We start from the raw sequence: 23,681 nt of genomic DNA on the forward strand, positions 1-23,681 counted from the left end.
TTAAATGACAGTTGCTGGCACTTTTAGTCATGTATCATTATTTATCATCATCAATTCATTGTGTTCCTAAACGCAGAACATTCTCCTTGGATGGCGCTGATGGTGGTATCAGATCGGTTCCAACAAATTGCAGTATCGCCCGCCACTGGTCAACAGTCAGATCTGCAGGCGTCATCGGAGGTGTCAATCATGCAGGGTGGGCGTGGCTTCTGTCCTTGTGCCGCGGAAACGGACAGAAAGGGACAGACTGGACCGAAGCATGCGGAGCAGAAGAGGCAGCTGAAAGGCAGCAGAGGACATGGGGGACAAAGCAGGGACCAGGTAGGCTTGCTTTTATGCAGCACATTTGATGAAGCTTTTCAGCCAGATGCGAACGCTTTAAACATGTCACCTCCCTTTCTATTTACTCACTGCCTCCGCCGCCTTCTTCCACTTAAACATTGCATCTGGAGGCAGGAGTTGGCCGCAACTTCGTCAACCAGAAAATGCTTGCGAAACAGAAGAATTATAGGAGCACAAAGCATGTCTAGTACACTCCTTTCTGTAAACATGTTGACTGACCATGTGTGTGACGTCACACACGGACGCTAACGCAGTGTGTCAAAAATGCGGTCCAGGGGACATTTATGGCTCGCAGCTCGATTTTTATTGGTCCCCTGGGAATATTCTTTACCGGGCCTTCTCAAACTGTAGTACAGGTACCACTATAGGTGTGTGGGCTCTATCTAGTGATACACCAAAGAATCAATTAAATGTTGTAATGTAACAGTTTATTATCCTATATTCAAACATAGTATTTCTCTTCAAACGGTGTGTACTGTTACAATATACTTGTTACTCTACTCAGTGGCCTAGTGGTTAGAGTGTCCGCCCTGAGATTGGTAGGTCGTGAGTTCATACCAAAGACTATAAAAATGGGACCCATTACCTCCCTGCTTGGCACTCAAGGGTTGGAATCGGGGGTTAAATCACCAAAAATTATTCCCTGGGCGTGGCCACCGCTGCTGCCCACTGCTCCCCTCACCTCCCAGGGGGTGATCAAGGGGATGGGTCAAATGCAGAGGACAAATTTCACCACACCTAGTGTGTGTGGGACTATCAGTGGTACTTTAACTTTAACAAAACCTCCGTCCTGTTTTTAATGAATACTTAGGCCTACTACGCTACTGTATAATGTTGGTGTTACTAATGTCTTAAAGTGTTTTCTGAGGTGGTACTTGGTTAAAAAAAGTTTGACAACTTCTATGTTCTATACATAAACGTAAACAGAAGTGGGGCCAAGTTAAAAAGAGGAAACGTTTAAATAATCACTAATGTTTATTGAATATTAACCATATCTTGACCTCAACTGGAGGTTTTTTTAGGCTATTTTATAAAACAGAGTGTCATCTTTCAGGAAGTATCAGCATGTTTTTTTAGGGCTATTTGCATAAGTGCATCTTTTTGCCGCTTTGGCCAAATTTCCAGGAATACGCGCTTCCTGTTTAACTGCAGGATGTGCCCCCTTGCTCTTTTACTGCTATTTCCCTGTCCAGCTTTTGCCTGATTAAATCTCCCGCAACTTGACCACAACGGATTGTTCTTCCGTCTGGCTGGACGACGAGGCCAGGGGAAGCAAATTACATGATTAGATTAATTTTTTGATAATTTCCTCAAGGAGGAACGCGTGTGTTGTTCTTCTACTGCCGTGAGTGACTGCAGCACAGAATAAGTCAACAAAAGACTTCATCATGTCCCGCAGCTCCACACTAACTAAATACTTGTACTGAGGGGCCGACAGGAAGACGACGTGTGTGAGAGAAACAGGAAACAAAACCTCCAGAGTCTGACTAAGCACAAACTTTCCATTGACGAGAGCTTCTTTCTTGAATTGTTTCTCATTAAATAATTAGTATACAGTATAATGAGACTAACCATTTCAACAAAACATAGATAAAAATTTACTTTTCATTTTGTCTTTTTAAAGTGGACCTGTGATGATTTTAATCTACATTTAACACACTTTTTTGTGGTCTAGAATAGATATGTATCGGGTATATTTTGCTGTAAAATATGAATTACATTTTTATTTTTATAAAATTTAAAAAATAAATAAATAAATAAATTTAATTGAAAAATAAAAAGGAAGGAAGGAAGAAAGTAGGAAGTCACGGTTTGTGTGTGGAGGCGTTCCATTTAGTTTGCAAAGGAAACCACGCCTCACCCGCTCCAAAAGTATCAACATATATCTTTTGAAAATGTACGCTGTATAATATACCGTATAACAATTTTTTGTTTCAGACGCGGTGGAAAATTAACCTGAAAAACAGTATATAGATTCCCCGGTCACAACATTAGGTGCACCTGGCGTGGTGCAAAATGCCGCATCAAAAAAAGCTGCATTTAGAAGCAACAATGTCACTCCATGTTGGACGTTAGTGTTATTGTGTGCATGCCACGATTAGAAGAAAACAATCACTTATCCTACTTTCCATTGGGTGTCCTCAAACCAAGTATAGTAATGTCAAAATTTTCCTTGGAGTTCAGCGCCTCCTCCATTTTCATAAAAACAGTTCCGTGTGCAAACAGCTAAAATGATGTACAAAGCAAACTATAACCTGCTACCCAAGAATGTACAAACCCCGTTTCCATATGAGTTGGGAAATTGTGTTAGATGTAAATATAAACGGAATACAATGATTTGCAAATCCTTTTCAACCCATATTCAATTGAATGCACTACAAAGACAAAATATTTGATGTTCAAACTCATAAACTTTTTTTTTTTTTGCAAATAATAATTAACTTAGAATTTCATGGCTGCAACATGTGCCAAAGTAGTTGGGAAAGGGCATGTTCACCACTGTGTTACATGGCCTTTCCTTTTAACAACACTCAGTAAACGTTTGGGAACTGAGGAGACACATTTTTTAAGCTTCTCAGGTGGAATTCTTTCCTATTCTTGCTTGATGTACAGCTTAAGTTGTTCAACAGTCCGGGGGTCTCCGTTGTGGTATTTTAGGCTTCATAATGCGCCACACATTTTCAATGTTCACCACTGTGTTACATGGCCTTTCCTTTTAACAACACTCAGTAAACGTTTGGGAACTGAGGAGACAGGTCTGGACTACAGGCAGGCCAGTCTAGTACCCGCACTCTTTTACTATGAAGCCATGTTGATGTAACACGTGGCTTGGCATTGTCTTGCTGAAATAAGCAGGGGCGTCCATGGTAACGTTGCTTGGATGGCAACATATGTTGCTCCAAAACCTGTATGTACCTTTCAGCATTAATGGCGCCTTCACAGATGTGTAAGTTACCCATGTGTTGTGCACTAATACACCCCCATACCATCACAGATGCTGGCTTTTCAACTTTGCGCCTATAACAATCCGGATGGTTCTTTTCCTCTTTGGTCCGGAGGACACGACGTCCACAGTTTCCAAAAACAATTTGAAATGTGGACTCGCCAGACCACAGAACACTTTTCCACTTTGTATCAGTCCATCTTAGATGAGCTCAGGCCCAGCGAAGCCGACGGTGTTTCTGGGTGTTGTTGATAAATGGTTTTCGCCTTGCATAGGAGAGTTTTAACTTGCACTTACAGATGTAGCGACCAATTATAGTTACTGACAGTGGGTTTCTGAAGTGTTCCTGAGCCCATGTGGTGATATCCTTTACACACTGATGTCACTTGTTGATGCAGTACAACCTGAGGGATCGAAGGTCACAGGCTTAGCTGCTTACGTGCAGTGGTTTCTCCAGATTTTCTGAACCCTTTGATGATATTACGGACCGTAGATGGTGAAATCCCTAAATTCCTTGCAATAGCTGGTTGAGAAAGGTTTTTCTTAAACTGTTCAACAATTTGCTCACGCATTTGTTGACAAAGTGGTGACCCTCGCCCCATCCTTGTTTGTGAATGACTGAGCATTTAATGGAATCTACTTTTATACCCAATCATGGCACCCACCTGTTCCCAATTTGCCTGTTCACCTGTGGGATGTTCCAAATAAGTGTTTGATGAGCATTCCTCAACTTTATCAGTGTTTATTGCCACCTTTCCCAACTGCTTTGTCACGTGTTGCTGGCATCAAATTCTAAAGTTAATGATTATTTGAAAAAAAAAAAAGTTTATCAGTTTGAACATCAAATATGTTGTCTTTGTAGCGTATTCAACTGAATATGGGTTGAAAATGATTTGCAAATTATTGTATTCCGTTTATATTTACATCTAACACAATTTCCCAACTCATATGGAAACGGGGTTTGTACAACAATTCTTCTCAACAAAACAAAATAAATATAACCTTAGAGGAAAATACAATTTAAAAACATTTGTATGCCCGTCCAACACTTAAAACCTTTAGCATATCCGTATGTGGAATTAATTTATGGAATGGATTAATTCAAGAAATCCAACAAAGCACCAATATGATTCAGTTTAAGAGACTGTTCAAACTACAAGTGTTTACAAAGTACACAGAACAATTATTATGAACATCTTGATCTTTTTTTTTTTTAGATAAAGATTATTTATGTATTTAATATTTGTTTACTTCCAATGGTATGTTATTTATTTATTATTTAATCACTCTTCTGTTACAGAGAACAATGAAATGGTTTAAATTTATATGGTATGAAAAGGGGTAGGATTAAATAAGCTCAGTTTTTTCCTACTCCTTTTCGGACGTGCTGTAATGAAACATCCGGAAATATGTGATGCATTACATTGTATCGTATGCATGTTCGAAATAAACCGAAACTAAACCAAAACTGAACTGAAACGTCGTGGGGAAAAAAACACAAAATTATTTATTTGATAGAAATCAGTCTCGGTACACCATATGCATGTAGGATCAGAATCATGTTACCACATGAAGGTTGCTATTGTTCTGGACTATCTTGCCAGTAGTGCGGAAAGTTAATCAGTTTGGAGTGCACAAATGCAGCGTGAAGAGGTTTGTGTGCGCTTTTATTATTTGCCTTAAATATACTTGCTTCATTATCTTTCATCTCATTCGTATTTCGTTCAGGAATCCGAATTCTCCATTTTCTCAGCTCCCTTCTTAAATAAATCTTTGTTTCTTTATTTCTCCCGTCGATGCACTTCAAAATGTTCTGTTCTTTTAATTTATGGAGCAAATAAACAGTCTCCTCTTCATTACAAATGTTGCTACTTTTGTATTGAATGGTATCTGCTTTCGGGTTGTATCCCGCGCGTTGAGACTGGCGCATGCACGATGCAAAGTGTCCTCTCCGGACGCACACCCCCTCGCAAAGAACTAGTTTCCAATCGCGTAATCCAGGTGTGTTAGTCCGACTTTTCAAAAACCGGACATGATCGGATTAAGGTGTTTCAATGGGTTGTAGGACGCTTATTTAGAGCCAAACTATTTGAGAAATCGGACTAATTTAGTGCATGGACACGTACTGACTGAATAGAATATGGAGACAAGAGTCCCCCCTCTGACTTGCAGTGGCACACGTCACTCGTACTTAAAATAGGAAATAGATCACTCCTGGGTTTAAATCTATGTTGGAATTGTTGTGGTGTGAAATTGTCCAAATTATGTTTTAAAAATGTTAAAATTGTTTAATACGCTTAACTTTGGCATAGTAATTAAAAAGGAGGATTGTTCATTGAGTTGCTGAAAGTGATATTATACATTAGGTGCTGGGATGCATGATTTCAACCTTTCAAAACTCCTTTTGAACCACCAATTTTTGACTTCGGTATTTGTCAGATCCTGGTTACGGCCCAATGTCAACTTGTGGAAGCAATATAGAAATATAAAAACGGATTTCAGAACATTCAGAGATACTTCCATCTCATCAAAAATATATATTTTAAATAATAAATGCTCAGTGTAATGGACTCTTTAGTATGGACACCATAGCACTAAATGTGCTTTTGTCAGGATGGTTGAAGGTCGCCATGACAACAGCATGATGCGTTGCCCTCTTTGCAAGCTGGTAATTTTTTTTGCGGCAGATGTCTAAAGGTCAAACTGTCACACTTTAAATCTTGTCCTTTTTAACTTTTACATTTTACAGAGTCTTCAAGAAGTCCAGCCCCAACTGCAAGGTAAGGACAACGTGTGTGTGCACGTGTATACGTGTGCATGAATGTGTGTGTGTGCGTGTCTGTGTGTGTGTGTGTGAGTGCCATGATGACTCTTCTCTTTGAATTCCACAGCTGACTGTTTATCTGGGCAAGCGGGACTTCATAGATCACTTAGATCATGTGGATCCAGTGGGTGAGTGCACACACAATCAGACGGTGGTTCTTGTCTTCCAAAAATGCTTAAATGAACGCCGCCATGTTGGATTTCGGCATTTCTTTGCAGACGGAGTGCTCCTTGTGGACCCAGAGTATCTCAAGGGTCGCAAAGGTACAAAAAGCTAAAAGGAAGCCGAAGCAGGAATGGTGCGTGTTTAACAATAAAATGCTTTTGTCCACAGTGTTTGTAATGCTGACTTGTGTGTTTCGTTACGGCCGTGAGGACCTGGACGTCTTGGGCCTTTCCTTCCGAAAGGATCTTTACGTGAGCACGTTCCAGGTTTTCCCTCTCCTGGATGAGGAGGAGCAGAAACCTTTAAGCTACCTGCAGGAGAGGCTGTTAAAAAAGCTTGGCCAACACGCCTACCCCTTCAACTTCCGTGTAAAAAAACCTCAACATCAACATTGCTTTTTGGAGGAAATTGCCCACTGACCTTGTTTTGTGTGTTTGGATCTGTTCAGATCCCCCAGAACCTGCCCTGCTCAGTTACCCTGCAGCCCGGCCCAGAGGACACTGGCAAGGCGTGTGGCGTGGACTACGAGCTTCAAGCTTTCTGCGCCAACACAGCGGATGAGAAGCTTCATCAAAGGTTCTTCCTGCTTTCTAGCAGTTTGCTCCGATGTCATCCGCTTCTAAGGATGCCGAGATGCATTTAGTTTAAGTTGCGTCTCAATTGGTGCACTTCTGTACTTACACACAAAGAAGTTTGGCAAAAATGTACTGGAAATGTCACCTGCAATTTTTGTTTCTTGCATTTTTCACTGTCCATTTATAATTTATTGCTATTAAATAGAGGCAAGTCAAACATTGGCGACAAGCAGAAAACGGCCGCTCAGGCTCAAGTTGGTCCCTTTAGACCACCCAGAAGGTCACTGATTGGCTTTTTGAGGCTGCCTTCTTGCCAACGTGACAATGATTGACAGTATGCAGCAGCTGACCAATTAGCAATCATATGCGAGATAAGGAGTTTGCCTCCACTGTTGACTAAGACTTGCGCTAAGTGAATAAAAACGCTGATTGCAGCTAAACATTAAACTAAATCACGGTGCAATCTTGGAAAAAAAACAGTTATTTTTTTTTGTTGCTAATTTTGTTATTTCGTACAAAAACTAAATAAGTAAACTATTTGATTTCCAATCATATTACTCCAAAACATGTATCTAATCCCTTCAAACCTAGCCTCTTTCAAGCCATGCTTTCTGTATGCAAGGCAGTTGCATGTGCCCCCACTTCTGAAATCCAAATATTTTGCAGTCAAAACTTTAAAAATGGTGAGTGTGTGGTGCCATTTTGGCTACATAGCAGAAGGGTTGTTGTAATTTCCAATGTCAAAAGAAGAAGAAGGGAGTACCGGTAAATATTTTGATTGTTATTTCAATGACAGTAATACACTTTTCTGCATGATGTTACTAAGATGACATATCAAAACACTAAATTAAAGTGTACTGTATGTACAGAACGCCACTACAATAGTTAAAAACAAATAAAGTGCACTTTTGTGCATGATGTCACACGAGATATTTCAATAAGTGTCACATAAAAATGAGCCGCATATCAAATAGTATATGTCCTACGGTGTTGATGTGGAAATAGTTGCTTCGGCATTTTGTTAGTGTGGCACCGAACGGAAATGTTGACATGCACAGTTTGAAGCACTCTTCATTCTCTAGAGGGTGACTTTTCAAATGATGCTACATTAGCAGTGCTGCTACTTTTTGTAGCAACGCTTTTGCCGCATAAATGTTCAACATATTCCCGCTTGAAGCCAAACCCCCGCCAGACGATGGATCTGTTCTGTTTTTCTTGGGAATTAATTCTTCCTCCATTTGTTACCAGATTCGCACCTTCTCTCTCTCGTATTACCACTCGCACCGTTAGCATCACAGCTAATGTTACCATGTCGCTACCTGTCTGCTCCGCGGGAGCGTGTGACGTGTGTAAGAAGGTGCGCTTGATTTAAGTTTCTGTGAGAAGGAGTGACAAGAAAGAGTGAGAAACGCATGCAGTTTAATGCCCGCAGCTAAAAGCAACTGCGTGAGAACGTATACTCGAATATCACGATATACTCATTTTCTATATCACACAGAGACAAACCCGCGATATATCGCCCAGCCCTAATCTATATATATATATATATATATATATATATATATATATATATATATATATATATATATATATATATATATATATATATATATATATATATATATATATATATATATATATATATATATATACACTACCGTTCAAAAGTTTGGGGTCACCCAAACAATTTTGTGGAATAGCCTTCATTTCTAAGAACAAGAATAGACTGTCGAGTTTCAGATGAAAGTTCTCTTTTTTTTTCTGGCCATTTTGAGCGTTTAATTGACCCCACAAATGTGATGCTCCAGAAACTCAATCTGCTCAAAGGAAGGTCAGTTTTGTAGCTTCTGTAACGAGCTAAACTGTTTTCAGATGTGTGAACATGATTGCACAAGGGTTTTCTAATCATCAATTAGCCTTCTGAGCCAATGAGCAAACACATTGTACCATTAGAACACTGGAGTGATAGTTGCTGGAAATGGGCCTCTATACACCTATGTAGATATTGCACCAAAAACCAGACATTTGCAGCTAGAATAGTCATTTACCACATTAGCAATGTATAAAGTGTATTTCTTTAAAGTTAAGACTAGTTTAAAGTTATCTTCATTGAAAAGTACAGTGCTTTTCCTTCAAAAATAAAGACATTTCAATGTGACCCCAAACTTTTGAACGGTAGTGTATATATATATATATATATATATATATATATATATATATATATATATATATATATATATATATATATATATATATATATATATATATATATATATATGTGTGTATATGTGTGTATGTGTGTGTATATTAATATATATATATATATGCCTATATATATATATATATATATATATATCTGATCATCTGGTGAACCAGTGACTGCTGTGAAAGGGCAGCTGACAACAAGGGAAAGACCTTGCGACGGCATGGAAAGACAGCTGGCAGGAGGGAATAGACCCCAACGGGGCTGCCATGGGCTAGCTACCCGTGGTGGCAGGATCCAGCACGAACGGTGTATGGGTTCCACCCAAACATGGCTACGAAAAGTTCTAAGAAGAAAATACCCCCTGAGTCAGCGAGAGCGGGGGCGGAAGATGGCTCATCGGCAGAACACCCGGTAACGAACACAGGAACGGAACAGACTACGAGTTTGATGATCAGCATACCTGAGGCTCCAACAGCCACAGCAGGACACAAGCTTCAGAGCTGCGTATGTGGTTGGACAAAGGTTACTTCCACCCAAGGCCTGAAAATACACCAAGGCAAGAAAGGGTGCCTAAAGAAGGGTCAACAGGGAACTCGCATCGACAGCTACTTTCTGAGAAGCAGGTCGAGTCAGTCGACTGAAGTTCAGCAGCAGGACAAACCCCACAGTCTGCAGGACATCAACACCCCTGTCCCCGAGGAGGCAGAACTAGGCACGGGAGAACAACCTGAACCCAACCCACTACGACCTGCAACGGAAAAGAAGATCCGGGGGCGAAGGCCATTTGTCAAGTGGCCAAAATCCTGCGACGGGACACTGTGGAAGGAGGTCAACACTGATCTCTGCAACATCATAGAAGGGATCAGAGGCACCGCCATGAAGAAGTTGGAGAGAATGGGGGATCTAATCTATGCCTATGGAGTGGAACGGTTTGGAGTGGTCGAAGGAAAACGATCTGCTCCATCAATCCCCACTAAGTCCAGAAGACAGACAGAAATAGACCGCCTAGTCAAGGAGAGGAGACAGCTGAAGAAGCAATGGAGGAAGGCCACAGAGGAGGAGAAGGAGGGCATAAACCTGCTGCAGGGAGAGATCCAGAGTAGACTTGCAACACTGAGGAGAGCGGAAAACCTTCTGAGGAAGCGCAGAAGGAAGGAGCAAACAAGAACACGCTTCTACAAAGACCCCTTCAAATTTGTGAAGAGTCTGTTCACAAAGGAGAAGTCTGGAAGTCTCTCAGTGTCAAAGGCCAACCTGGAAGAACATCTGCAAAAATCCAGCACAGACGACCGACACCATGAAGAGGTTACACTCCCACCTGACATGCCACCAGTCAATCCACCAGAGCACGATCTAGACATCAGCCTACCCAGATGGAGTGAAGTAGACAAAACCGTGCGTAGAGCAAGGGCCGCATCAGCTCCAGGTCCCAACGGAGTTCCATACAGGCTCTACAAAAACGCACCAGATGTCCTGCGCTTCCTCTGGAAGCTGATGAGAGTCGTGTGGCAAAAGAAGGAGATACCAACTTCCTGGCGAAGAGCCGGTGGAATCCTTATCCCCAAGGAAAAGGACTCATCAGAAATCGGCCAATTCCGCCAGATCAGCCTTCTAAATGTCGAGGGAAAAATATTCTTCAGCGTGGTTGCTCATAGGCTGGCAGGATATCTGCAAAGAAACAACCTGATTGACACATCAATCCAGAAAGCAGGCATCTCAGGCTTCCCCGGTTGCATGGAACATACAAGTGTCATCTGGCATCAGATCCAGGTTGCCAAGAAGGAGAGAACAGACCTTTATGTGGTTTTCCTGGATCTCGCCAATGCCTTTGGCTCAGTCCCTCACAACCTCCTGTGGACAGCTTTCGACTACTTCAGGGTCCCAGCAGCTCTCACAACCCTTGTCAAGGCCTACTTCCAGGACGTCCAGCTATGCGTGACAACTGCCGAGTACACCACAGCATGGCAACACCTGGAGGTGGGAATCATGGCCGGCTGCACCATCTCCCCGCTGGCCTTCACCATGGCCATGGAGGTGATCATCCGGGCATCGCGATGGGTGGTTGGGGGACAGCTAATAAGACCTGGCCTGAGGCTGCCGCCTGTCAGAGCCTACATGGATGACCTCACAACACTCACCACAACCAAGGCTTGCACTGTACGGCTTCTGAGAAAGCTCCAAGAAAACATCGAGCTGGCTCGCATGAAGATCAAGCCAAGCAAGTCCAGAAGCATCTCTATTGACAAGGGGAAACTGTCACACCACCGCTTTCACATTGGTGAGGAACCTATTCCAACAGTCTCAGAGAAGCCTGTGAAGTCCCTAGGTCGTTGGTATGATGCCTCCCTCAAAGACAAAGAGCAGGTAGATCAGCTCAGGAAGGAGGTAGCCAGCGGCCTGGAGAACATCGACAGAACCCTGCTTCCTGGCAAGCTGAAGCTCTGGTGCATGCAGTATGGACTACTTCCACGCCTATTGTGGCCACTAACCCTCTATGAAGTCCCGCTCTCTAAGGTGGAAAAGCTGGAGAGACTGGTTAGCTCATATGCAAGGAAGTGGCTTGGCCTTCCCAGGTGCCTCAGCAGTATTGGACTCTACGGCAAAGGAATGTTAGAACTGCCCATTTCCAGTCTCTCAGAGGAGTTCAAGTGCGCCAAAGTCAGACTGGAGATGATGCTACTGGATTCGAGTGATCCATTTGTAGCCCAAGCTGCCCCCATTCTGGCTACTGGGAGGAAGTGGACCCCACTGGCTGCAACTGAGCAGGCTAAAGCAGCACTCAGGCACAGAGACATTGTGGGCCGAGTACTGCAGGGGAGGAGTGGTCTTGGCCTTGGGGCCAATACACCAGCCTGGAGCAAGGCCACTCCATCTCAGAGACGCAAGCTGGTGGTCCAGGAGATACGTCGGGAAGAGGAAGCAAGAAGGTGCGCACAAGCTGTGGCGCAGGCAAAACAAGGGCAGTGGATGACATGGGAAGGAGTAGAGAAGAGGAAGATCTCCTGGAAAGAGCTGTGGGAGATGGAGGCATTCAGGGCAAGCTTTACCATCAGGGCTGCCTACGATGTCCTGCCTTCTCCAAAAAACCTCAGCCAGTGGTATGGTGAAGACCCCACATGCCCTCTGTGTCCGAGTCCAGCAACACTGAAGCACATCCTGGTGGGCTGCAAGACCAGCCTCACCCAAGGCCGTTACACCTGGCGGCACAACCAGGTGCTAAAGTGTCTTGCAGCAGTGCTGGAAAGTCGACGGACAAGTGTCAATGCCCTTCCTCCTTCGTCATCCCGTTGGCAAGCAACAACATTTGTCCGGGAGGGCGAGGGTCAAGCCAACCTCACCCCCACAAGACCAGACACTGGACAGCTAGGCGGGGCACGGGACTGGAGACTGCTGGCAGACCTGGGCCAGAGACTCTGCTTCCCAGTTGAGATTGCGTCCACCAACCTGCGGCCAGATCTTGTTCTGTGGTCAGCTTCGCTCAGGCTCGTGTACATCATAGAGCTCACGGTGCCCTGGGAGAGTGCAATGGAGGAGGCCTACGAGCGCAAGAAGTTGAGGTACACTGAGCTTGCAGCCGATGCGCAACAACAAGGCTGGAAAGCGAGGGTACGCCCAGTGGAAGTAGGCTGCAGAGGATTCGTGGCCACCTCAACATCCAGGCTCCTCAGGGAAATGGGAGTGCGAGGGAAGGCCCATCGACAGGCAGTGAAAGACCTCTCAAAAGCCGCTGAAAAGGGGAGTCAGTGGCTGTGGGTCAAGCGAAGGGACTCCACCTGGGCTTTCAAGTGAGTGATGCCATCTAGGGAGTGATCCTGGGACGCTGGGACTCACTGCTGAACCCTCTGGAGGTGTCGTGGGCCTATCAGCGAAACACTGAGGATGGGGGGCGCCCACTTGATAACCCAGAGGATGCCTTCACTCACTTGACCATCCCACTAAGTCGCATAGGTGTCTCAAGTATGCATTAGGGGATTGTAACATCTAGTCCTACACAACAGATCTGTCTATATATATATTTATTATATATATGTGTGTGTGTATATATGTATGTTTGTGTGTGTATATATGCATATATGTGTGTATAAACATATGCATATACTGTATGTGTGTATATACATGTGTGTGTGTATATATGTGAATATATATGCTTGTATACATGTGTGTATATACTGTATGTGTGCATAAATGTGTGTGTATGAATATATGTGTATATACAAGTATGTATGTATGTATATATATATATATATATATATATATATGTATGTGTGTATATATATATATATATGTATGTGTATCTATATGTATGTGTATACGTATGTATGTGTATATGAATGTGTATATATGTATTTAGGTGTATATATGAATATGTATATGTATGTGTATATGTATGTATATGTATGTATGTATAAATGTATGTATGTGTATATATGTACACTACCGTTCAAAAGTTTGGGGTCACATTGAAATGTCCTTATTTTTGAAGGATAAGCACTGTACTTTTCAATGAAGATAACTTTAAACTAGTCTTAACTTTAAAGAAATACACTCTATACATTGCTAATGTGGTAAATGACTATTCCAGCTGCAAATGTCTGGTTTTTGGTGCAATATCTACATAGGTGTATAGAGGCCCATTTCCAGCAACTATCACTCCAGTGTTCTAATGGTACAATGTGTTTGCTCATTGGCTCAGAAGGCTAATTGATGATTAGAAAACCCTTGTGCAATCATGTTCACACATCTGAAAACAGTTTAGCTCGTTACAGAAGCTACAAAACTGACCTTCCTTTGAGCAGATTGAGTTTCTGGAGCATCACATTTGTGGGGTCAATTAAACGCTCAAAATGGCCAGAAAAAGAGAACTTTCATCTGAAACTCGACAGTCTATTCTTGTTCTTAGAAATGAAGGCTATTCCACAAAATTGTTTGGGTGACCCCAAACTTTTGAATATATATATATATATATATATATATATATATATATAATGTGTGTGTGTATATATGTAGATTTTAAAAAATATAAAAACATTACCTTTTTTTTTTTTTTACTTTGGAAGTGTGCGGGCCGCAGGGGCGTCACTAGCTTTTAAGGACAGGGGGGGCTTAGCCCCCAGGAGATGCACAGGATGCGAGCGAACGTAGCGCACGAGCACAAAACTTCACAAACGGCTAACAAAAACTTCGAAATTAATCATTGTTATTATTATTATTTCAGTGGGTTTATTTTCAATCTGTATTCAGTACAACAACAAACATGGGTTTGCACAGTGACATTTTGTTTACAGCATCAACAAGAAACAATTACTTGCATGATCCTTCAAGATACACTGAAACACAATGAAAGTCATGGCATTAGCCTCTATGTTATTCATTCACAACATAGAGGCTAATGCCACCACTTTAGCTCACAATACAATAATTGTTTGTTCCCAAATATTTTGAAGTTGCACAGATTACATTTTGGGCACATATGTGACTAAAATGGTTGTAAATTCAAGCCCTGGAAATATTACTTGATTACTTGAATTAAAGTAATATCTGGATCGGGATAATTTGGCTTGTATATAATATATTTATATATATATATATATTATGGCAAGCCGTTAAGGAAATTAAATATATATGGAAGTCTGAATAGAAATGAGAAACGTTCATATATACTGTAAATAAGAAAGACTTAAGAGTCCGTCTGCTGATCTGAAAAAGAGCCAAAGCTGTCAAAGAGCTGAGGGACCATCTTCAAAGTGCAATGCTGAAACAAATAATGCAAACAATGAAATGTAACTTCCAGGGCTTGAGATTAACGTAGTCCCGTCGTCCCGGGGGCGGTAAAAAAAATGCACGGGACAAAATTAAATGCTCCCCGGGACGATGGCTTTTAACCATTTTTTTTCTTTTTCTTTTTATGTATTTATTCATTTTACATTTTATATTAAATGTCTTGGTTTTTCCACCCTCTGAAAATCCTATGAAATGTTTAACAAGTCATCCTATAATAATACAACAGCTATTAATGTAACAATACAATAAAACAAATATATTTAATGATGTTTTTTTCATTATTTTAACAATAGGCTAAAGTATATTACTTTATATAGATTCTACAAGAAACACAAAACTTAAAAACTAAATTATTTACAATTGTAAGTTATCTGTGTGCTAATGTACTTCGTACACCTGCAGGACTGCAAGCAAGGTTGCAGAGAAAATGTGGACTAGATTTTGAGTGATGTGGGCATTTTCTATATGAACAAGTCCAAGGACCACAAGCAAGGTCGCAGAGAAAATGCGGACTGGATTTTAAGTGATGTGGGCATTTTCTATATGAACAAGTGGAATGGATTGGATACGGACGCACTAAAGGGGCTCTCTACCTTACGCTATGAAGTGAGGGGAAACTGAGGGAATAATGACAGGTTATATGATTATGTATTTAAACTCATATTCGGGCCACTTTATAATGAATATGTCGGCATGTATTTGTAAAAAAAAAAAAAAAAGAATTTTTTTTTTTTAACACTAAATTATTTAGGGGGGCTTGAGAACATTTTAGGGGGGCTTCAGCCCCCCTAAAATAGGCCTAACAACGCCGATGGCGGGCCGGATTGTGGAAGCTGGCAGGCCATAGTTTTAGAAACCCTACTAAAGTGTGAAAACATTTTTAATGGGGGGTTTACAAGTTAATTTCCACTTACTATTCCGTTTTTTCCATCTGAGATGCAGCCTAAATGTCATCTTCGTTAATCTATTACATGACACCTGGAATATAAAATGATTTTTAAATGTGTGTTTCCAGGAACTCTGTGCTCTTAGTGATCCGTAAGGTGCAGTTTGCACCAGAGAAGAGAGGCCCACAGCCCATGGTGGAGACGAGCCGCAGCTTTCTGATGTCAGAGAGAACTCTGCACCTGGAGGCCTCGCTGGATAAGGAGGTGTTTGCTCATTCAAGTTGTTGAATAAATTCGAGTACACTCATACATTTGTGTGCACCTGCAGCTGTATTACCATGGCGAGCCCATCAGTGTCAACGTTCACGTCTCCAACAACTCCACTAAGACGGTCAAGAAAGTCAAGATATCAGGTAATTCCCACACAACAGGCTCTTTTTTGGGGGATCATGTCTCAGGTCAAAGGTCACTAACTAATGTTCTCATCTCCCAGTCCGTCAGTATGCTGACATCTGTCTCTTCTCCACGGCCCAGTACAAGTGTCCTGTGGCCCAGCTGGAGGCAGAGTATGTACCTTTTTGTAGCATGACGTCCAACAACCCATCCAGCCATTTACTAAAGATCCTTCTTCTTCTTCTTCCTATTCAGTGACCAGGTTTCTCCCAGCTCCACCTTCTGCCAGGTCTACACACTGACACCCTGCATGGGCACCAATAGGGAAAAGAGAGGTCTGGCCTTGGACGGAAAACTCAAACATGAAGACACCAACCTGGCCTCCAGCACCATGTATGTAGACACACACACACACATACACTTTCTCGTCATATCCATTCATGTGTGTAATTGTTCCAGAGTGAAAGAGGGGGACAGCAAGGAGATGATGGGCATCTTAGTATCCTACAGGGTGAAAGTCAAACTGGTGGTGTCTTTAGGAGGGTATGTGACACCTCATGATTGGCGAGCTATACTGGCAAATAAACCATATTGTCTGTGTGTGTAGGGACATCGCAGTGGAGCTTCCGTTTGTCCTGATGCATCCCAAACCAACAGGCCAGCCCATCTTGCAGCCAGGTACAACACACACCGCTCACTGATGTATTAATCTGCATAAGCGGGTCGGATTATTGCGCACTTCAATTTGTGTTGTTTTTGCCTGTCCAGCATCTCCCGAGGCTGACGCTCCTGTTGATGCAAACCTCATAGATTTTGATATGAGGTAAGTGTGTGCGTCTTTGATTTTTTTTCACCAGTCATTAACTTTTAACTTCTTCCTGCAGGTCTTCCTCTCAAGGCGACGACTTTGTGTTCGAAGACTTTGCCCGCCTACGTTTGACGGGGTCTCAGGTGGACGCCGACCCCCTCTGTTAGCCGCGGCGAGCACATAGATATTCTGCTGTCTTTCAGAGACTCCAAGGGTATTTTTACAGGTTTTCTAATGAAGAAAAGCTCTGATGTCTTACTGCTTATTTAGTTCTTAATTTCAAGTGGATAATTACGCTACTCATCAAAAGTTATGATTATTTGGCTTTTGGAAAATTTCAGGAGGAACCTATAATTCACTATTTTAAAACGTGTGATTGCACGTGTGCAACTGTTGAATGTTTCACAATAGCCAAGTGCTGTTGGTCAATTGTTGTCATCTTGGTCTCCCAATGTCAAAATGCAAAATGTGAACAGCAGAGGGACTGTTTTGAATACCGTCAGGACACTTATGGATCACACACCTGTTGCGAATGTACTGAAACCTTCAACAGTCGGACATTCAGAAGTTTAGAGAAGGCTGAATTAAGTTTACCCATACAGTGCATTTTAATCAGTGTATTTTAGGTTCATCCTGATTTTTTTTTATCAGTAGCATATTAGATTTATTCTATACTCTGTGTACTTTTGTAACCCAAATACAGCGCCTCTTTATGTTACTGTGTTTTAACTGTGGTAATTTCTGAAGGACTCGCTGCATATAAATCATTGACTCGCTCAGGTGATGATGAAAAAGTAAGGATCCTAAATCGTAGGAAGGAAGTATTTAGACGAATCCTGCCTAAGTTACGTTACTAGTGAAAATATTGACAAAGATACTCTATTGATCATGTTATTTTCTTCAAATGAATGTTGTAATCAAAAGTTTGTACAAATAAATGTGTAGCACACAAATATGAAAAAAGTGAGATCAGTTCAAAACGTCCACATTTAAGAGTTGTGCTGCTGCTCCAGCATGACTTCGCAGGTGCGGCCCAGTTCTCCCAGTTTGACCTTGGCGTACTCTGCCCTGTTGAGTGCCATCTGACAGTCTTTCCAGGAAGAGTATGTGGACCCTTCATGAGGTTGGCCTGTAGCCACCTGAAGAAACAACGACAGTTAGGGGTGTGGGAAAAAATCGATTCGAATTCGAATCGCGATTCTCACGTTGTGCGATTCAGAATCGATTCTCATTTTTAAAAAATCGATTTTTTTAATATATATTTTTTTAATTAATCAATCCAACAAAACAATACACAGCAATACCATAACAATGTAATCCAATTCCAAAACCAAACCCGACCCAGCAACATTCAGAACTGCAATAAACAGAGCAATTGAGAGGAGACACAAACACAACACAGAACAAACCAAAAGTAGTGAAACAAAAATGACTATTATCAACAACAGTATCAATATCAGTTACAATTTCAACATAGCAGTGATTAAAAATCCCTCATTGACATTATCATTAGACATTTATAAAAATAAATGAACAATAGTGTCACAGTGGCTTACACTTGCATCGCATCGCATAAGCTTGACAACACACTGTGTCCAATAATTTCACAAAGATAAAATAAGTCATATTTTTGGTTCATTTAATAGTTAAAACTAATTTACATTATTGCAATCAGTTGATAAAACATTGTCCTTTACAATTTTATAAAAGCTTTTTACAAAAATATACTACTCTGCTTGCATGACAGCAGACTGGGGTAGATCCTGCTGAAATCCTATGTATTGAATGAATAGAGAATCGTTTTGAATCGGGAAAAAAACTTTTTTTTTTTTTTTTTGAATTGACAATCGTTTTGAATAGAAAAAAAATCGATTTTGAATCGAATCGTGACCCCAAGAATCGATTTTGAATCGAATCGTGGGACACCCAAAGATTCACAGCCCTAACGACAGTTATTCATCTTAAAAAAAATCCTAAAAGTGTGCGTTTAATACCTGTGTAAGGTAGCGGATTTGGCCGCTCAGTTCGTTCTCCACTCTGCTGATGGAGCTCTGGAACTGGACCAGCTGTCTGTCCAGCAGGCTGGCGTTGTGTTTGTCTTTAGAAAGTTCTACCATTATGTTACCTGCAAAGGATAGACAACAATACGGTGATGCTTTGCCTACTTCCGTTGATTACATTCATTTAGTTCCATTCAGGAATATGGACGTGCCAGGGTGTACACTGCCTTACGCCCTGTGCAGCTGAGATAGGTGGGCTCCAACCCCCACGCCCCGCAACCCAGAGACCGACAAGCGGTAGAAAATGGATCGATGGATGGCATTCAGGAAAATGAAACTATTATATTGTATTGCAGGGGTCTGCAATTACATTTGTTGATTTTTTTCTCTCTCCAAACATTGATTTTAAGAAATCAATTATACATAAACCTTTCACCCCGACTGAGATTTGAACCCTTGTCCTTGTAAGCACCATTACCAAATTAACAATCTTTGAAGTCCTCAGCTAGCCAACCACTGACAATGTTTCTCTCCATGGTTTCATTTTAATCGGTCTCTTAGCCTGAATATAACTTAAGAAACCACATAACTTTTGCACAATATTTGAATTTATTGATATACACCTGTTTATCATTAAATCCATCCAACCATCCATTTTCTACCGCTTATTGCCTTCAAATTAATGCAATTCAGCCACATCTTTGCAATATTTTGATTTAATTTATGAGTCACTGTTTGTTTTAGAACAACACAGGACTTAGAAACTAAATAATAATTAAATGTCTTTGTACTAAAAATTATCTTAAAATTTGGATTTGTGTTATCAGGGTATTGTTTTTAATTCTGTAAAGGACTTTGTGTTGCATTGTTTAATGTATGAAAAGCAATTTGTTATCTAGTGTTATTGGAAAAAATCATTTAAACTGACCAAACTGGCTTTATGGAAGGTCGACATTCTTCAGACCATACAAGGAACGTATTTATGTTCTATACCATGCCAGAAGTCTTCCTTATTCCACAGCAGTTTTCCCTGTCGATGTGGAGAACGCTTTTGACCGCATAAATTGGTCATTTATGTTTTGCACATTGCATAAATATGGGTTTGTCGATAATTTTAAACAATGCATTAAAGATGCTTTATGTAAGGACCATGGCATCAGTCAAAACCAATAATCAGATTTCAGAACCATTTTCATTAAAGAGAGTAACAAAACAGGGATGTCCTGCAGTTGGATTATTATTTAATTTGATTATTGAACCCTTAGCTGCAAAAATGAGAAGTGAAAATAATATTCATGGTATACAAATTGGTTCCCAGCATAAGTTATCGATGTACTGTGATGACATAATTATCTACCTGTCACATGTTGACTCCTCTCTTCACTATATCAATAAGGTAATCACTGAATATGGTTGTCAGGGGATAAAGTTATTTGGAAACAATTTGATGTAGTATCACTCAATAATCCCAAGTTCACAACCCCTAAATTAAATGGAAAGAGGCAGAAATCATATATTTAAGATTGCAAATGACACCAAATACACTTTTACCTATTCAAGCGGAGATCTAAATCTTGAACATTTAAGAAATAAGATTGAATCCAATATGGAACATTGGTCCCACCTCATAAACATTACTTTGGAGTCCAGTGAACATAGTAAAAATTAGTATACTACAAGCAGGTAGTTACCGAGACATATTGAAAATGATGCCTGTCCTAATGAATAAAAGTTGATTTAGCATTCTAAAACTGTGTCATAAAATACTTGGAATCAACCCAATTTCATCTGTGAATCAAAGTTTTTGGTAAAATCCTAATGTCATCCATCCATCCATTTTCTACTGCTTGTCCCTCTCGGGGTCACGGGAGGGCTGCAGCCTATCCCAGCTTCACTTGGGCAGAAGGCGGAGTACACCCTGGACAAGCTGCCACCTCATCGCAGGGCCAACACATAATCAAAATGTGGTGAACTTAATCACATTATTTCACGAGAACTCATTTAAACCAGTAATTCTCAAACTGTGGTATGTGTACCACTCCTGGGACGCGAGCTCTATCTAGTGGTACGCCAAATATCTTCTTGATTAAAGCCCAGTGTTTTATTTTCCTATGCAGTATTCAATTTGTGTGTAATGTTACAGTGGCTAAATATATTAAATATATTTGTTAAATAAACCTCTGCCTTGTTTTAATATATATATATATATATATATATATATATATATATATATATATATATATATATATATATATATATATATATATATATGTGTGTATGTATATATATGTATGTATGCATTGTATTTTAATGTGGGTCATTATGGTGGTACATGGAAAGCCAGGTTTTTTCCGAGGTAGTATTTGGGGAAAAAGGTTTGAGAACCACTGCTTTAAACCATTCAATGAATTTGTTGATTGATAAAATATACTCGGAAGTATAAATGATGCATGTGTTCGGAAATGGATGACTTAAACATTTTAGAAAAATACATATCATGGGATATTTGGACAAATGCCAATAAACCATCTAGATGCATTAAAAATAAGCTGTGTCAATTTAACCTATTGAATAGATTGTATTTTACAGCCTCTCAGTTATTTAAAATGTGTACAGTACATAGCAAGTAATGCTACTGAAGGAACTCTTATTTATTTACTGTGGCAATGTCAACAATAAAGGAGTTGTGGTCTAAAACGACAAAAGAAGCAATCAGGTTCTTAAATATAAACATCCAAATGACCATGCAAACGTGTATTCTTGGAGATCTGCATACATGTTGTAATGTGTCATCACAGAATAAAAAATATTTTTTGTCAATATGCATCATAACAAAAACAATATTTTTAAAAAATGGAAAGATGTTGATAGTCCAACTCATATTGACTGGTATACACAAGTTATAGAGAAGATATCAGTAGAAACAATTGCATTTAGATTAGATAATGCATCATATCTTGGAATATGGGATCCATTATATAAATTTGTTTTAACTATTAAATGAGTCTAAAATATGACCCTTTCTTCCTTGTGGTGAATAATGGATACAGTGTGGTTGTCAAGCTTATGATATGCAATGCAAGTGTAAGGCACTGTGACTGTTTTTGTTTTTTATGGATTGCTTTGATGGAAATAATAAATGATAAAAACAATGTTTGTTATGTAATGTTTTTGATTACTGGTATTGATTTTAGTCGTATTATTATTGTTGATACTGTTGTAAATATTATTCATTTGTGTCTGACATTTTTGTTGTGTTTGTGTCTTCTCAATTGCTCTGTGGATCGCTATTCGAAATGTTGCGGGGCTGGGACTAACTTGGAATTGGAACATAATTATATAAATCAACGTTACGTCCATAAGAAAGACGCCATTATATTATGGAAATGAAAAGCATCTGACTGCTCACCGGCACACTGCAGCACCATCGCTATCTCCTTCTCGACCTCCTCCAGAGCTTTGAGACGCTCGTTCGCCATCAACAAAAAACGTCTGTAAAAGTCACACAAGCTGCGTCGTGGACGAATAATTGAAGCGAATAATGATCTGTAAACAACAAAATAGTGTCCGCCAACAGGAACGTGTTGCTCACGTCCCAGTAAGGAGAGAAGCTATTGGTTGCCCTAAATGTCGCGAGAAGTTGCTAAATTACGTCATTATCTGATTTGCATAGTTCAGTCTCGAACGGTCGGTCAACATTTGCAATAAAAGTCACTGTTGCAACACAACGATTAGTTCCAGCACTGTGAGTTTTCTCCACCTTTGATCACTCGCACTGAGTTGACTCCAAGCGTTGCGTTAGAGAGTTGCACATTCTATTGAACACCGACGATTGTATTAATTGTATGGTTTTTATTCTTGAATATGATTTCTTTCATGTTTATAAAGGGATTGCACTATTTTATTTTTTAAAAATGTTTTATTTTATTGAACAACAAACATACATGTATAATTCACTCAACCGTAAGGCACTTTCAACAACAAGGAAAGAAAACAAAAGCAAATACATATATAGTATTCAATATTAATAAATAATAATAATACTAAAACAAAAAATACTACAAATAAATAAATACAAATAAAAAGACAAAGACAAAAACGGCTATCGGTCCTGCTCAACACCAACATCTATTTAATAATACCACCTTAACATTTGACAACCAAACAATTAAACAAGGCGACTCGGTAAAGAATCTGGGTATTATCTTCGACCCAACTCTCTCGTTTGAGTCACACATTAAGAGTGTTACTAAAACGGCCTTCTTTCATCTCCGTAATATCGCTAAAATTCGTTCCATTTTGTCCACAAGCGATGCTGAGATCATTATTCATGCGTTCGTTACATCTCGTCTCGATTACTGTAACGTATTATTTTCGGGCCTCCCTATGTCTAGCATTAAAAGATTACAGATGGTACAAAATGCGGCTGCTAGACTTTTGACAAAAACAAGAAAGTTTGATCATATTACGCCTATACTGGCTCACTTGCACTGGCTTCCTGTGCACCTAAGATGCGACTTTAAGGTTTTACTACTTACGTATAAAATACTACACGGTCAAGCTCCTGCCTATCTTGACGATTGTATTGTACCATATGTCCCGGCAAGAAATCTGCGTTCAAAGAACTCCGGCTTATTAGTGATTCCCAGAGCCCAAAAAAAGTCTGCGGGCTATAGAGCGTTTTCTATTCGGGCTCCAATACTATGGAATGCCCTCCCGGTAAAAGTTAGAGATGCTACCTCAGTAGAAGCATTTA

At 40.3% G+C, this 23,681-nt stretch overlaps 2 protein-coding genes across 3 annotated transcripts; one reads left to right on the plus strand and one right to left on the minus strand.

Moving 5' to 3' along the window:
* Nucleotides 1-196: 196 nt before the first annotated feature.
* On the plus strand, nucleotides 197-17,893 carry LOC133662102 (arrestin red cell-like). Of its 2 annotated transcripts, XM_062065789.1 has the most exons (14): nucleotides 197-321; nucleotides 6,036-6,066; nucleotides 6,178-6,238; nucleotides 6,329-6,373; nucleotides 6,444-6,643; nucleotides 6,724-6,851; nucleotides 15,853-15,988; nucleotides 16,053-16,137; nucleotides 16,218-16,290; nucleotides 16,373-16,510; nucleotides 16,577-16,660; nucleotides 16,725-16,795; nucleotides 16,886-16,940; nucleotides 17,002-17,893. In XM_062065789.1, exons 1-14 carry the CDS (start codon nucleotides 299-301, stop codon nucleotides 17,090-17,092), a joined length of 1,221 nt encoding a protein of 406 aa, XP_061921773.1. In that variant the 5' UTR covers nucleotides 197-298; the 3' UTR covers nucleotides 17,093-17,893. The 2 variants fall into 2 exon arrangements, with proteins under 2 accessions (XP_061921773.1, XP_061921774.1); XM_062065790.1 differs by lacking the exons at nucleotides 197-321; nucleotides 6,036-6,066; nucleotides 6,178-6,238 and having other exon boundaries at nucleotides 6,330-6,408; nucleotides 6,485-6,643.
* Nucleotides 14,350-22,540, minus strand: LOC133662103 (mediator of RNA polymerase II transcription subunit 11-like). Its single transcript, XM_062065791.1, has 3 exons — nucleotides 22,335-22,540; nucleotides 18,920-19,050; nucleotides 14,350-18,064 (listed from the first exon to the last, which is right to left on the minus strand). Exons 1-3 carry the CDS (start codon nucleotides 22,402-22,404, stop codon nucleotides 17,915-17,917), a joined length of 351 nt encoding a protein of 116 aa, XP_061921775.1. The 5' UTR covers nucleotides 22,405-22,540; the 3' UTR covers nucleotides 14,350-17,914.
* Between the last annotated feature and the right edge of the window lie 1,141 nt (nucleotides 22,541-23,681).

This window comes from Entelurus aequoreus, linkage group LG12 (genome assembly GCF_033978785.1).
Source record: "Entelurus aequoreus isolate RoL-2023_Sb linkage group LG12, RoL_Eaeq_v1.1, whole genome shotgun sequence".
NCBI classification, from domain to species: domain Eukaryota; kingdom Metazoa; phylum Chordata; class Actinopteri; order Syngnathiformes; family Syngnathidae; genus Entelurus; species Entelurus aequoreus.

Bases quoted from the DNA above. Each gene is read 5' to 3' on its own strand.
- LOC133662103 (XM_062065791.1), bottom strand. From the start codon at position 22,404: ATGGCGAACGAGCGTCTCAAAGCTCTGGAGGAGGTCGAGAAGGAGATA. The intron at 19,051-22,334 runs GTGAGCAGTCAG...TATCCTTTGCAG, and splicing joins GATGGTGCTGCAGTGTGCCG to GTAACATAATGGTAGAACTT. The intron at 18,065-18,919 runs GTATTAAACGCA...TTGTTTCTTCAG, and splicing joins AAATCCGCTACCTTACACAG to GTGGCTACAGGCCAACCTCA.
- LOC133662102 (XM_062065789.1), top strand. From the start codon at position 299: ATGGGGGACAAAGCAGGGACCAG. The intron at 6,374-6,443 runs GTACAAAAAGCT...TTTTGTCCACAG, and splicing joins GTATCTCAAGGGTCGCAAAG to TGTTTGTAATGCTGACTTGT. The intron at 16,291-16,372 runs GTATGTACCTTT...CTTCCTATTCAG, and splicing joins GTGGCCCAGCTGGAGGCAGA to TGACCAGGTTTCTCCCAGCT.